We start from the raw sequence: 15,419 nt of genomic DNA on the forward strand, positions 1-15,419 counted from the left end.
CCCCCCAGCCCTGGCTCGCTCGTGGGGCTGGGATCAGCCCGCCCTGAGTCAGAGCAGAGCCTGCACCTCCCTCAGCCCAGCTCCTCATTAAGCTGCTGCCCCAGGGCTTTCCCACGAGCATCACCCAGCCGGGAGCTCAGGGCAGGGTTTGTTTTGGTCCTTGGCATCCCTAAAGGGCTGTCATCACAATTAGGGCCTCCCCGCGAGGCGTGGGGCATCCACGCGCCTTCCTGCGAGGGTGCAGTGCCCAGGGGAAGGAGGGCAGAAAGGGGAGAACACCCGGCTGCCGGTGACACCTCCGTGGCCCCGGTTCCCACGCAAAGTCCCCGGGGAGCGTGGGTGGCAGCTCCAGAGGAGGCCACACCTGAGGGTTTCTCGACGCTTTTGCTGCTGCCGGCGTTTAAAAAGTGATGCTCGGCGGCATCCCCCAGCTCCGGGAGCTGGGAAGGGTCCTTAACCCGGGGAGCTGAGCCTGAAATTCAAGGAAGGGTCCTTAAAATGGAGCCTGAAATTCGAGGGGCGAGCAGCCCCCGGGTGGGGCGCAGCGCCCCAAGGATGTGGGTGCGAGGCGGTTGCAGGGGGCTGGGGCTCTGCTGGGTGCTCCTCAGCACCCCTGGGACCCGCAGAGCTGCTGGAGCCGCTGCACGGCTCCGCGCCTGCCTTGTGACTGCCGAGTGCGGGCGCTCAATGTAGGTCAAATGCAAAACTCGGCTCCCAAAATAGCCGAGCTGCTCCCGGGGAGGGCTGCGGCTCGGGCGCAGTCACAAGGTGCCTGCCGTGGCCGGCGGGGCTGTGCCAGGTGGGTGCGCGGTGCTGCAAACGCACGGGGCCGCGCGGCTCCAAGGTCACCCCCTGCGAGCCGGGCATGCCGCAGCCACCCCGCCACCCTCCCCCGAAATGCCCCGGCTGGGGCTGCTGGAAAGGGGTTTTTTTTTTTTGGTGGGGTGGGTGCCCAGGTGCTGGGGATGGGGTGCAGAGGGGGGTGGCCCTGTCCCCCAAGCCTCGTGTCTCGCAAAACGCGTGGTGAGGGTGCTGCTGGCTCATGTTCCGGGGAAAACATCAATTTTGGGGGTTTGGTGCAGGGATGGGGACGTGGTTCTGCTGCCTGCTGCAGCCCTGCAAGGGGCCACGGGTTGGCCACGCACCGGGAAAACGAGTGGGCAGCCCCTACAAGGGGAGATAAGAGGCACAACAAGGGGAGATAAGAGGCACGGTGTGGTTGGGGCACGGCAGGAGGTGCAGCAGAACGGGGAGAGGATGTGGTTTTGTTTCCTTTTATTCTGCGTGCCGCGGAGGGGAATATCTGGAAAACGGGCTTCCTGCACCATTCCTGAGGGAATTCCCCTGGCCACCGAGGGTCTGCCAAACCCTCTGCTTCCTACTCCACTGACGGACAGCAAACATCAGGTTTTGGTCAGGATCTGACTGCAGAAATGCTTTTTTTTTTTTTTTTAATGCAAATCTCAGGTGCTCGAGGGGTCCTGGTGGGTGTGCAATGAGCCCCTTATTGCACAGAAAAGCCTTCGCCTGCGCAGCGCACAAATCTTTGCGTGAGCATTAGGGCAAAGCTCCCGGGGCCTTTCTCCGGTGAGAAACGTGGTTAATTAATGGAAAAATAAACGTGGTTAATTAATGAAAAGTCCTACAGGTAAAGCGAGACCGTGAAATCCCACAGCTCTGCGTGGGGCTGGGTGAAGCGGGCAGGCCGTGGGTGGCACGGGTTAATGTTAAACCAGCACCTCCAGGAAGCCCACGGCCCGCCCGGGGAACTCCAGAGCTCGCAAACAATGCCTGGTTTTAGCAGAATTCATCCTGATCGTGGGCACCTGGGGGGAAATCCTGGTTTGGAGATGCTTTTTTGTGCTAAAAACCCAAAGTTAGGTGAGCCCCGTTGGGCTGGGGGCTCAGCACCATCTGTGCCGGGGGCAGAAAATTGCCTTCTTTCGCCCAAAACCCTTCGTTTTGGGCATCCCACGTGTCACTTGGCTCCCGACACAGGGGCTGTGGCTTTCCAAGTGCTTCCTTGCAGGTTTTGCAGCCCTTCTCCCCCCCCCAAGCCAGTTTCCTTTTAATAAAAGCCTGTTCGTCTTTAATATTAAATAGCAGATGATGATTTCCTACCTGTGTCTTAGCTTTGTCAAGCATGAAAGGCTTTGGGAGGCAAACGGACTTGGTCTGCTGGAAATATTTGTGTTGTATTTGTCATCTCCCCCCCGAGTAACCGAAATGGCAGCGGGGCTGCAGCAAGTGCAGGCAGCGCTCGGCCTCCTTGGGCTTCCCAGAAAAAAAAAAAACAACAGCCAAAAGTCACTGGTTGGACCTGGTGCCTGCCTTTAAATATTGTGGTTTTTTTTCTTTTTTTTTTTTTTAACATCATTTCCTGCTGGAAGTCGTTTTGCACGAGGCAGTTCTGCAAAACGAAAGCAGCCGGCGCTGCTGCAAGCCTGTTCTGAGCAACCACCGAAGAGGAAACTGCTGCTGCTGCTGGCGGGGTGAGGTTGTGGTCGCTCAGAGGACCAGGAGAGGGTTCTGCTGTGGTTCTTTTAATAAGGGCCTTGCAAGAAAAAAAGAAGTGAAAAGCCTCTTAAAGTGGAAGGAATGTCTTGTGTGTGCCAGCCCCGGGCAGAAAGGCTTGCTGCAGCTGCGAGCTGCAGAGCTGCAGCAGCTGGAAGGACGGGATTCCTGCGGCCCTGCTCTGCTTGGGCAGGAAAGGGGACGTGCAAGCCCTTCGAGGGGACGTGCAAGCCCTTCGAGGGGACGTGCAAGCCCTTCGAGGTGATGTACAAGCCCTTCGGGCTGCAGGGACAGAGCCCTGCTCGATGCCTGGCCTGGCACTGGTGTGTTTTCCCTGGTGCGTGCAGGCTCCGGGCACTCAGGGCTGAGAAAATCGGTGCTGGTGGAAGCAAACCCATCCCCGGTGTGGGTTTAGGGGTGCTGTGCTCCCACCTGGCAGTGCAGTGAGCAGGGGCAGCCTCTCCTGTGTGTGCCTCCAGAAAATCCAGCGGTCCAGGGGCTGTCTGCCCGTGCAGGAGCAGCAGGTGGGAGATGTCGGCTCTGCATCTCCGATTTTCCCCGTGTGTTTTGTTCCCCCGGTGCTGTGGGTTTTGTCCCACGGGGCTGGGCACGGGCTGCCTGCTCTCTGCAGCTCAGCCACCGGGGCAGGAGAAATGGGATCTCTGCTCCGCAAACAGCTTTTAGAGAGAAAGCCGCGCTCGTTTGATGTGGGATGCTACCAGAGGCTGCTGCTCCCGCGGGTTTTTCTTCCCAGGCGTCCCAGAGGAGCTCCCTGCTCCTCGTCTATCAGCAAACCCTCCCGTGCCGATCCCGTTTGGTAACGATCCTCTCTCGGGAGGGAGCTGCAAGTGGCTGACACTGCCTCTGTGAAAGGCTTCTCCCTGTCCCCAGGCTAAAAAAAATAAATACATGATACCCTTGTTTGGCCTGCGCAGGGCTCATCCCATTGCTGCCCTTTTCTATTATTCGGGTTCCCCAAAGCAACCCCTGCAAAGTGACCAAATTCAGCGGGTGATCGCGGAGCTCTGCTGCTCCCCTTGCCCTGAGAGCTGGGTGCAAGCCTCCTGCCAGCTCCGTGCTTAGATAAAAGGCAAGAATCTGATGGCTTACCAGGGGGAGTTTCCTTCAACCCTGTGCATCCCCTGCCCGTGTCTGCAGCTCTCCAGGCGAGTCCCCCGTGCCCGTCCAGGTCAGAGCTGCACAGGAAAAAAATTTTCTGCCTCCTTCCTGTCGACTTGCGGCCGAGCTGGTGGCTTTCCGAGGGAAGCCTTGCTTTCCTAAGAAATTAATTTTGTGGCAGATTTTTTTTTTTTGGTAATGATTAACGGGCCCCGTGCACGCATCGCCAGGCTGCCCCTGGGCGACCCCGTGGTCCTCAGCACCGCTGGGGACGTGCACCTTTGGGTGCTGCCCACCCCGTTTGCTGTGGGTCGGAAAGGAGAGCAGCTGCGTGGCGCAAAGATCGGAGCTGGCCGGGCTGGGATCAGGGCTCCGGTGACCCCCCCCCGGGGCTTTGGGAGCGTGTGTGAGGATGTAAACCCCACTTCTGGCACCCTGACTCATGCAGAGCTGCTGGGAGAGGCTCACGTGAGCCTGTTTGCAGGCTGCGGGCTGTAATTACGGGGTTTGCCCATCTTGTAGCGTGGGAACGGGGAGCCGTTCGCCCCTAAACCTCCAGACCATTCCCAATATGTTAATGCTTCTAATTAGTTAAGCCCGATGCTTTTTTTTTCCTCTCCGTAATGACAGCGGTGCTGGCGCTTACCCGTGTTTGCTCTGCGTGCTGGTGCTTCATTATATAATGATACGGCGCGGTGTAATACCTATTCCCAGCTGACGGGATTTTTATTTTTTTTGGTGTATGCCTCATCCAGAACCGACTGAGCAATGGAGAAAATCGGCTGCTGCAAGTGCTTGGGTTGCACCCCCTCTGGTCAGCTGGGGAGCTGCCACGGTGCGGGGTCTGGGCCAGGCGAGGACCCAAACCCGTGGGGGACCTGGAGATGGTTTGGGGTTCGGTGGGGTGAAACCCCGCTGCCCGCTTCTGTGCTCCTCAGGGGGGCGGGATCCCCATTTCTGGGCTGTTTCACCCCGATTCCAGTCCCTGCTGCCCCTCCTCCCATCTCCGTGGCAACCCCAGCCCTGGCTCCGGGCTCTGCGGAGCTGCACCCAGCACCCAAGGGTGGGCGCCTGCCCCTGGCACCCATCGGGGTGCCGCGGCCACTTGGGGAGGGGTGAGGGTGTATAAACCTCATCTCCCTGACCCCAGGGCTTGGTTTGACCGTGGCCAAGCCTTTTTCTGGCTTTTCCTCTTTTCCATGGCGTTACAGCACCCGAGGGAGAGCAGCAGGGCTGGTGCTGGGGGGCTTTGTGCGGTGCCATAAACCTGGGGGTGGCTTCTGTGCGTGGGGTCCCTCTGAGTTGGGGTCTTGCTGGGGGCCCCGTGCTCCCTGGCACAAGGCAGTAGCAGGAAACTGCGTCAGATATAATTGGGATTAACAAGGTGGAACTGGTAGAACTGGGAAAAAAAAACCTGTAAACTGGGCGCGCTTCACCTGCAGTGGGAGGGATGAGCCGGAGCGTGGCGGTGGGGCTCCTGGGGCGGCGCTGGGCGCCCGTGGCACTGATCCTCTCCATCCCTCGGTCCCCACAGGGCAGGATGGAGCTGCTGGGTGCTGTGCTGCTGGCCGCCAGCCTGCTGGGCACCGCTGCCCGGGGGGCACAGGCGCCGTGGCCGGATGAGCCCTCGCACACGTGCTTCTTCCAGACCCTCAGCAGCCCGGACAGCGAGTTTTGCAGGTGAGCGGTTGTGCCCAAAGCGCCCCAGCCCTGTGCAGCCGGTCACACGTCATCCCCCGGGACAGTTAATTCCAGTATCCCCTTCGCCAGGGCTATAAATACTGGCCGAGTTCTTCCTTTTGCTGGGAAACTGGGCCAGAGCAGAGCGGTGCCCGACGTTTGATGCAAGCTGAGATCTCGATGCCCCCGGTCACCCCCCCCCGCTCCCTGCGCTGCCAGCGGTGCCTTACACAACTGGGGTGACAAACGGCTTCTGCGGGGAGCTTCGGAGGAACGAGGCCGCTTTTGGGGAGGGAAAGGGCTGGGACAGGACACCCCGCAGACCTCAAAGCCCGGCCTGCAGGGTGTAAAGGCTTGCAGAGGCTGGGTAAGGGAAAAGGAGGCTCTTGCTCCTGGGGTTGGTGGTGCTGCTGCTCCAGCTGGGCTGGTGTGAGCTGAAAAGGCACCGCATGCGCCCCTTTTTGGGTGTTTTTGTACCAAATGTCCCTTGGAGGTGCCTGTGGGTTGCAGGAGGCGGTGGCTGGGGGAGCAGCACCCTGCGTGCCCCTTGCTTCGGGGCTTACCGGGGCCTCCTGCGCTACAAACACCCCTCCTGCTGCTTCCCGGGTACCCAAAATGCTCCCGAAATATCATGCAGCTTAGGTAAACTTCCAGACGAATGCAGGTGGCACAAAAGCACCTTAATTTGAACCATCAGCCTCTTGGGCCAGCCCCTGCAGGTGCTTGGCAGCCTTTTGGGGGTGCAGGATTTAATGCCCCCTCCTGCCAGGACCTGCTCTGAGCTCGAGGTATGACCCGTTATCGTGATATTTTTGCCCAAAACCCACTGGAGGCTCTTCCCTGCCCGCGTTGTAAGTGGGAGAATGGGCTTGGGGGGTCCAAATGGCTTGTGCCAGCTGATGGGGGGGCTGGGGGGGTGGGTTGGAAGTGTTTTGTTTTCCTGATCTCTGTCTTCAGGCCTTGGGTTAAGCCAAACGGGCCATGAATTTAAACGCTGGGAACCCCCTGAGCTGTGCTGAGCACCCACAGGTGGTTCAGGTTGTTTTATTGCTGCTTGGAGGGGGGGGCTGGGAGAAGAGGCAGAACCCCCGGGGTCAGCGCGGGAGGCTTTGTGGTGCACAAAGCACCCAGCACCCAGCACCAGCAGGTTGGATCCAGCACCCCCTGCCCCTCACTGCACCCCCAGCCTGGCCAGGGAGCGGCACTAATCCTGCCCCCTGCTCCCCTCTCCCTTTCTCTCCCCAGGGGCGACTTAGAAGTCACCTACCCGCAGCTGGGGGACGTGGGCTGCTCATACATCCCCCAGTGCCACCAGTACCGCTGGCGCCTCAGCAGGGAGTGGGGCAGCCCCCGGGTGCGCTACCCCCGGGCTGACAAGGTGAGTGCTGCGCTGGGGGTCCCGCTGCTGCTCTCCCACCCCCCAGCTGCTACCGGGGCTCGTGGTTTCCTCTCCAAATCCCCCCCCCGCTCCAAACTTAGAGGGGACTTTAAGCTTTTTTTCCTATGCTTCCCCACTGCTTCAGGGTTCGGGGCTGGGGCTGAGGCGTGGGGGAAATTTAACTCTGTTTTATTGTTTTTGCGTAGTTTTTGCTGCAACACGTATGTTTGCCATTGCTTTGTGAGCTTTTGGAACGCAAACTGGCGTGCTGTGGCTCGGTGTTTCCACTCCCTGCTGCTCTCCACACGTCCGTGTGAGTGCCTGGAGGAGCTCAGCCGGGTTAATTAATTGTTATTTATCAATTAATAATCTGGCCGGTGCAGGATTTACCCCGTGTCCGGGCAGGGTTCATGCAATGGTGCTGAGCGCTTCTGGTGCGCTGCTGTGCGGGCGCGGGGCCACGAGATGGCACCATTGAACTTCCCGAGCCCAGCACGGCCGGGACTGGGAGCACTGGGAGCACTGGGGCGGGGGGTGCCGGGCACCCTTGGGTGCTGCACCCCGAGATCCTCCCTGGGCGGGGGCACAGGACCCTCCGGATGAATTCACGCAGGGTGTCGCGGTGCCACCTGCATGGCTTGGGGACCACGGGCTCGTGGGGGCACACGGTGGCATCATGCGATGGTTTGGGGCTGGGGGCATCATCCTGCAGGGACCTGTGCCCGAATCCATCCCCGGTGGGGTCCCCCCCCAGCACCTCGACCCCTGCTGCAGCTCCGGCACCCGCAGCGGGATGGGAGGAACTCGGCTCTCACGCGGCTTGGATTTCCTCGAAGTGTTAAGAATCCGTTTTTCTGGCTGCTTCAGAGCGGGCTGGAAAGCCTCTTCCCCCTGTCGATCACATGGCTCGAAGCAGAACTTTCCCTTAAAGATGTCTGGTTATTCAAAATATGAAAAAAAAAAGAAAAAAAAAAAAAGCCTGGCAGAGGATGCCGCACAGAAACCATCCGTCACTCGGGCGCTGCTTCCCAGCAGCTTGGAGCTTCGCAGGGATGGAGGCAGTCCTCCTTTTATTTATTTTTATTTATTTATTTATTTATTTATTTATTTAGTTGCTTTCCCTGGAGAGCAAACGAGCAACGGGGGCTGGCCATGGGGCTCGGGCTCCTCGCGGGTGCTTATTTTGGGGCTGGCCCCAGGTGGTGGGTGGGTGCCCGCTGCAGGGGCTGGCGGCTTGGCTCAGCGGCGGCTTTGGCGCGGGTTCCTTCCGAGACAGCTCGGTGCATCGCGCGTTCAGGTGGCATCTGAGGACACGGGCCCTGCTGCTTCCTTCGGTTTTACGTTTATTTTCCCCTCCCCTGGCCCTAACCCAGCCCCGGCTCCGCACGCCTGGGCTGTGCCTGGTGTCTGCGGCGTGCGCGCCGGGGGGCGAGCAGCGTTTTCTGTGAACTGTGCTGGATTGCTCTGGGTTTTCTCTAGGAATATGCATATATTGAATATACGCATCTCTGCCTTTCTCCTGAACATGTGAGGGTGCTTTTTAAAGCTTGGGGTGCTTTGGGGTAATTCCCACTGACCCCCAAATCACCCTGAAGTGAACAGGAGCAAGACGTGCCTCCCACCAGGGCATGCACAGGCGATGGGGTTGTGATAGGGATCCCGAGGGCAGGAAACTCTTCCCGTTCCTGGGTGCGAACGGGGAAACCTTCGTTCAAGTGACCGAGGATCCCCCGGGGGAGCTGGTGAGGACTGGGCAAGCACCAAGGGCTGCCTGAGCTCCTTCCGTCAAAGCCGGTGGCAGAAAACTCGGGTTCAGGGTACGAAAACTTGTGTAGGAAGTGTCTGCTTTCTTTAGAACACTTTGTCTCTTTGAGGAAAAAAACAAGCAAAAAAAAAAAGCCGAATGCGGAGTGTTTTTCCTCTCTGGAAATACTTGTGTTTCCCAAACTGGGGGGGGCACAGGACATTTCCCATCCGTGTCCTGGGTCTGGTGGGACCACGTCTCGCTGCGCCTGCGCTCAAAGTCTCCGCTCGCAGCCAGGGAACCCAGCTGTGCCTTGGTGCTCCCTGGTGGAGGGTGCAAACCTTGGAAATGGGGTGGCACGGGGCATCTGTCCCGCCACCCTGTGCTTGTGTGGGGGCACAGCGACCTGTCGGTCCTTCCCCATGCTGCAGGGGTCTGGATGCGTACGAGATGCTGCCCGGCGGTGCCAGGGATGCTCCTGGGGAGCCCCCGAGCATCAGTCGTGTTGTTCATCCCGGGCAGCCTTTGTCCCCCACTGCAGGGAGAGGGTGGGGAGCAAATGCTGACCGTGGCGACGAAAGCATCTGTTGGCTGGGGGTGGCATCTTCCCGAAGCCCCGGTGGAGGAGCTGCTGTCGGCCCCTTCCCCGGGAGCGCGGAACATCTGGAGAGACGGGAAATGCGCCCTCCTTGTCCTGCCTCAATATTGCTTCGCTCGACCAAAAATAAATTGGAAAAGAAAATTGGACATTGCATCAATTTGGGGGCAAGTTTATAAATTCTGCAGCTAAGCAATCCCAATAGAAAATGATAGATCGCCGGCGAGCATGCAGCCCCTGCCGTGATGTATAGTCGCATTAGCCGAAATGCCGTATTACATGATTCTGTTTTATTACCACTGTTGGTGGCAGACAGAAAAACAGATTATGCTTGAGATCAAATCGATAGGAACTTTATTTACTGGCCTTTTAAAAACATATTTCTGCACTTTATAAAAACATACGGTAGATGCTATTGATAGAAGTTGTCTGCTTGTTAAAAAGCAATTTACCCGCAGCAGTGTTCTCAAGCCGCGGTGTGCGGCGCTACCTTTTACCTGCTCATCCAGATCCGTGCTCGTCACGGCATTTGACAACTTCCTCAGGTTTCTTTTGGGGCTAGGTGTGGGGAATTGCAGGGCTTCCTCTCCGGATGAGGGGAGCGAGGGCTCGGCTTGCCCTGGAGGTGGGTGAGCAGTGATGGAAGTGAAGCTTGCACGGAGCTGGGCAAAACTTTGGAGCTTTGAAGCACTCGGTTTGGTTAACTCTTTGCCTTACCCAGAAGTCTGAGGTCAAACAAATCCTTTTTGTGGATTCAGGTTGGGTCGTGAAGCTGGCTCAGCAAGCATCTCTTGGACAGCTTGGAAATAAAGCGCTTTTCTCACTGTTCCTACTCAAACCAGAACTTCTCAAGCTGGAGTTGTTTTTGCAAAAGCCCTCTCCTGTCCGTGCCTACCTGGTCACATCTGCAAGCCAATTTTCTGCTGCAGCCAAATGATCACCACCTCTTCCTTTTCTCTGTAAAGAACTGTACGCTTCAATAGTATTTTAATTCTTTAAAACTATTTCCATGGCAGGGGGAGTTGAAAAAGAAGCAGGAGAAGCTGTGCGAGCCATGGGCTGATGTGGTGTGCAACTGCAGCTCGTGTGCTCTTTGCACAAACCTACAAGCAGCACCCAGGCGGTGCTCTGGGACCGGGGCCACCGTGACGCCCTGCGCCCTGGTGGCACTGGGGGTGGTGGTGGCTGTGTTTAGGGTGAAGGGCAGGAAGCACAGAGCCTCCCCCAGGAGCCTGGAGCCCGTGGCAAAGTCCTCTTTCTGCTTATGAGACTCTCCCTCTTTTGTGAACATCTGGTGGCCTGTTGGGGGCCAGTCCTGATTTATAAAGGTTTCTGTGCTCTGGGGTCCGGGGCCCATTATTTGGAGAATTACTGGTAGGAGTAAATTCATTAGCCTTTAACAAAAGGAGGAGAACGTCTGCTTAATCTCCTAATTGGGATGTGCTCTAGTTGTGTCAAGCAGTGATTTGCAGCTGGCTGCAAGAGGGGGCTTTTGAGCGGTGCTCAGGTTAAATTCAAGTCTCATTAAAGGCGACGGTTTCAAGCAGAATATTCTTGACAGTTTGTGCATCCTCGCTGGCTCGTGGAACCAGCTGGGGTTAAGGAGCCACCAGCGTTTTTTTTCCCTCAGCCCTGTCCGGGCTACTTAAACAATGGGCTAACATTCCTTCCCCATGCTGTCAGCCAGATATTCTGGGGATTAGCCCAAGCCCCTGGTGGCGAACCCCTCCCTGCTGCAGCTGCTTTGGGTTCCCAGGCCCTGCGAGGGCTCCTGGGCCATACCAGCACCCGACTTCAGAGCTCCGCAGCGGTGGGGCGAAGCCCGCCAGCTACCCGGGTGCCCATTGAGGGCTGGAGCACGGGGGAGCAAAAGCAGGGACGTTTTTCCACGCCGCGTGAGCCCCGTCCCCTGCCCACCCAACGAGCAGAGGCTGGCACGCCGCAGAGGCTCCCGCTTCGGCGGGGTTCGGCGTGGAAGAGCTGGGTGAGGGCGCAGTCCCCGTTGTGCGCCTCTGAGCAAGCTGCTGCTCTGTTCCCGTGCGGTTTAAGGAGCAGGAGCTGTTCCAGCAGAGCATCCCCCGTGGGATGTGCGGGGTGTTATTCCGCGGTGGGCGCTGCCCCGCCGGAGGGGACCGCTGGGACAGCTGGTGCCACGCAGGATGAGAGCATCGTCGCGTGAGCGATCCTGGCAGAGCCGTCGCTTCGCATCTGCTTCGTTACCTCCCCGTTTGCCGGACGTTTAACCACCCCGGACAAATGACGCTGCCCTTCAGGCAGAGGGATGGCTCGGGAGATGGCGAGAACCTACAGGTCACCAAGTCTGCTCTCCTCATTGCTTATGTATTGGCATCCGTGCGCGTCTAGGACAGACACTTGTGCCTGTTTCAGCTGCAAAATGTTTGAAGCAGCCGATGATTTTACTTTGATCCCCGTAAACACTATACAGTAATCAAAGTTTAAGCCGCTTTGGATGAAATAATTGCTTAACAATCATATAAGACAAAGTGATTCAACAAATGACAATTAGGACTTGTGATATACAGAACAGATGCATTCAGTGTACCATATTATAATGTGCTAATACAAGATTGACAGCACAATAATAGGAGAGAACAGCCACTCAGCCTATAATTCCAAACCAAATGTGAGGCTGTCCACAGAGCTCAAATCCTAGCAGGCTGTAAAATTAGAGGTAAGAAGGCACAAGGTTCACAAAGACTCATTAGCAGGTTGGCTGCGAATTTCCGAGGTGGGGGGGGAGTAGAAATATTCCTGCCGGAGCTCACTTCGCGGGCTGCAAGGCGGAGAGGGGAAAAAGGGTGGTGGGGGGGGACGCAACCCGATGGTGCCGAGGGGCTGGGGAGCGTCTCCGTGTCCCCGGGGGGGAGCAGAGGGTCGCATCCCGGTGGCAGGGGACCAGATGACGTTACGGCACGGTGCCGGCACGTTAACGAGACAACGGTGTTGGGGCCGGGATGAAATGAAGGCTGATATGAGCACGGAGGCCTGCCTGGCGTTCCCCATGGGAGTTGGGCGCATCCCAAGCCCTAAACGATCCTGATGGGTGACGGGGGCACCCTTTGGCCCTGTCCGTGGCAATTAAGGCAGCCGGCTTGCGCTCGCTCTGGGGGTAAATCAAGAGAAGGGGACGTGTGTGGCAAGGCGGGGGGGGGGCTGTCACTCTGCAAGGGGAAGAAATGCCACCCTGCCCAAAGCCCCCGGCTCCGCGCGGAGCTGTAGAGATCAAAGGAGCTCGTATCTTCAGCGCCGGTGACAAAACAGACTTCAGCTCATCTCGTGCTTTTACACACACCGTGCACTTATTCCACTAACATATAATTTTATCATATTTTATTATTAAATAAACATGCCAGAAAATACACTTTTTTTTTTTTTTTTTTTTTTTTTTTTTGCGTGTGGGGGAGGATGAAAAGGTTTGGTAATTAAAACTTCTATCCATCAACGCTTAACTCCGGGAGATAATTGTGTTGCTCCTGCAGATGTATACTTCGTGTTGAATCACCCGGGTTTGTGTTAGGATCGGAGCCCGTGCGCGGAGCCGGGGCATGCCAGGGGCTGTGTGGGATTGTCCCAAGCAGCGTCTGATCGTGCACTGGCCAAGGAGTCAGGAATTTGCCTTTTTGTCTCCGTGGTGCACGGGCAAGTCCCTGCTGTTGCAGGGCACCGCGGGTTTTTAACCCGGTAATCCGAAAGGTGCAGCGATGCACCCGGCGGGTGGGTTTGTCATAAAGAAGCGGAGAGGTTTTGGGGATTGCAAAGCCGGGCAGCGTCGTGGAAGCAGATGAATCTAGCTAAAACAACAGTCTTTTTTTTTTTTTTTTTTTAACCCCCCGCCCGGCGTTTGGGATTTTTCCCAGCGTGTGCCGTCCTGCAGCGCGTGGGCAGCAGGGTGACAGGAGCAAAAGGGGCAGCAGAGCTCTTCCCTCCCCTCCTTTCCACTTCCCACCCCATTTAATTTTTTTTGAGGAGCCCCCTGGGAAGCGCTGCCCCCACAAAACGCGGGGCCGGGTGCCAGAGCCCATCTGGGGCTCCTGCAAGCCCGCGCCACCGGCACGGTCGATGGCAGATCAATGGGCCCCGAGGAGCCGTGTCACTTTTATTGAGCCTCCTGCTCCCCCCCCAAGGACCTGGCTTGACTTTTTCAGAAGAAATTAGTGGTGCTTTGGGTGGGCAGGAGGGTTTATAGCATGAGGCAGGCTCCTGCGGACACTTGTGCGTTGAAAAAGGAGTTTGGGGTGGTGGTGGGGGGGTCTCAAATAATAATTAACCAGGGGCTGATCTCTGCTCTGACCGTGCTGGGGTAGCTCTGGGTGCAGCTGTGCGCACCAGCCCACGTGCTGCGCCTGCTCTCGGTGCGATTTATGGCACCGGAGGTTCTTGGTGCCTTTATGAGGGCTAAGAACCAGCCACCGGCGTGTCCCGTTCCACAGGAAAACCTGCTCCTTGCCGCTCTCCTGCTCCGGCTGCGCCTCCCGAGCATCGTTTCGGGCACGGGATGGCATCCTGGGGAGCTTTCTGTGGAGCTCTGAGCGTGAGCATCTTCCCCGGAGCATCCTCCCCTTCCCCGGAGCATCCTCCCCTTCCCCGGAGCATCCTCCCCTGCAGCATCTTCCCCGGTGCCTCCCCACCAGCACAGGAGCCTTCCGCACACGGATGAGTAATTCTTCCCAATTTGGGGGCTCTTCCTGCGCTCCCCCGCCCCGCAGCAGCCCCGAGCCCGCCTGCCTCTTTCCAGCTGCCAATCTGCGGCAGAAAAGTCCCCCCTCGTCCCCCCACGGAGGGAGGGGACGGAGGGATCTGGGTTATACAAGCCGGGGCTGGGGAGCCTATTTTGGATCGCTCCTTCCTGCCTCCAAAATTGCAGCTTCGAATGTGACAAGTTACAAAACACTTGAGTCATTTCTCATTCTCTCTCTCTCTCGCGCGCGCTGCCGTTCCCCCACAAGGAGAAGCTGTTCGGTTCGGAGGAGAGGGGGGGGGAAAAAAAAAAGAAAGGGGGGAAAAAGAAAAAAAAAAAAAGGGAGGGAGGGGGATGCCGGCTCCCCGCTCCCCCCTCGGTGTGCAGCCCACACGCAGGGTAACTCTGAAGCGCTGTTTATGTAAGCTGCTCATGTTCTGCTGAGCTGCAGCGAGAGCTGTTGTCGATTCAGAGGAAAGCCCACGTCTGCCCACGTAGGATCTCCCGGGCAGGGTTGTGTAACAGCAGCCAGCGCCGCGCCGGGGGCTCGCCGGTGATGCCGGGGGGCTCAGGACCCCTCGTCCTGGGGGCGATGGAGGGGGGAAAGCTTTGCGGTACGGTGGAAAGTTGGGATGGTTTCACGGGGAGAGGGGCCGCCGCTGGGACCTGCTGCTGGTCCCGTGACCTGCTCTGTGCTGCGCCGTGCCCAGGGACCACAGGACGGGTGCCCAAGCGCGCCCCGCTCGCATAAACGGCACATTTTGGGTAATTTTGGGTAGTTTCGAGCGTCCCTGCTTCATGTGGTCCTCGAAGCAGAGGGCGCTTTGCTGGGAGGAGAGGCTCATGCTGGGCTCAAGGCAGCGAGATCTGCGCAGGTCAGGAAGGGAAGGCGTTGGCACCACCCTGAGCTGCGAGTTGCAGCGGTGCCAGCGTGCACGCACCCTGCTGCTGGTGGCCAGGGAGGGGCTGCCGGGCTCCCAAGTCCCAGCTGCGGTCTTCGTGCTCTTCTTGCCCCGCTTTGTGCTCTTCTTGCCCCAAAATGATCACACTCACAACCACCAAGCCAAAGCCATCCCAGGGCGCAGCGCTTTCTCCGGAACACGTCCCCACGGGCACCAAAGCCAGGGCTGCACCGGCGGCGCCGATACCCGAATTTCTTGCAGCCCCCCGCTGCAAAAAGGCCCCGAATACTCCTGCACCGGGGTGGGGGGGGGGGAGGACGCCGCGTTATCATTTCAATGCTTCTTTACATAAATACTGAAGAATAAGAAAAGCCGGTGGCTGGTGTTGCTCCCAGCCTCTGAGGAACGCTATCGCAGTTATCGGATTTTAGTCCTTTGCAGCGTTACATTTTTATACATATTTATTCATGCAGAACAGAGGCGCCGAGCGAGTCGCCCTGCCACGGGGCTGATGGATGCACCGCTATACATAAGAATGCACCTTCATTTACATCCTCCCCACTTCCCCACAATTGAACTGTGTGCAACCGGGTTATTTTTATGCCTTATGTGTATTTTTTTTTTAAAGGTGGGGGAAGAAGAGAGGAAAAAACCCTCTAAATTCAGATTTTTTTCTTTTTTTTTTTAAACTTCTATTAAAATTTCCCTCCTGAATTTTTATAAGCCATAGAAATGAGGCACATCAGCGAGCTCCACTGGAGGGGAGAGAGGATGAGGGGGAGGAA

The 15,419-nt window shown here is 57.7% G+C and overlaps 1 protein-coding gene across 5 annotated transcripts in view; it reads left to right on the forward strand.

The window, feature by feature from the left end:
• PEBP4 (phosphatidylethanolamine binding protein 4) overlaps nt 1–15,419 on the forward strand; it is a 63,450-nt gene that overhangs the window by 921 nt on the left and 47,110 nt on the right. For 2 of the 5 annotated variants that reach the window (XM_080568700.1, XM_080568699.1), the window contains exons 2-3: nt 5,168–5,313; nt 6,559–6,691. In XM_080568700.1, coding sequence (XP_080424826.1) covers nt 5,174–5,313; nt 6,559–6,691 — 273 coding nt within the window. In that variant the 5' untranslated portion in view covers nt 5,168–5,173. Of the gene's footprint in view, nt 1–30; nt 800–2,525; nt 2,776–5,167; nt 5,314–6,558; nt 6,692–15,419 lie in introns of those variants that run through there. The other 3 variants (XM_080568701.1, XM_080568698.1, XM_080568697.1) reach the window with 3 other exon arrangements.

This window comes from Anser brachyrhynchus (genome assembly GCF_964034855.1).
Source record: "Anser brachyrhynchus genome assembly, chromosome: 26".
Lineage (NCBI taxonomy): Eukaryota > Metazoa > Chordata > Aves > Anseriformes > Anatidae > Anser > Anser brachyrhynchus.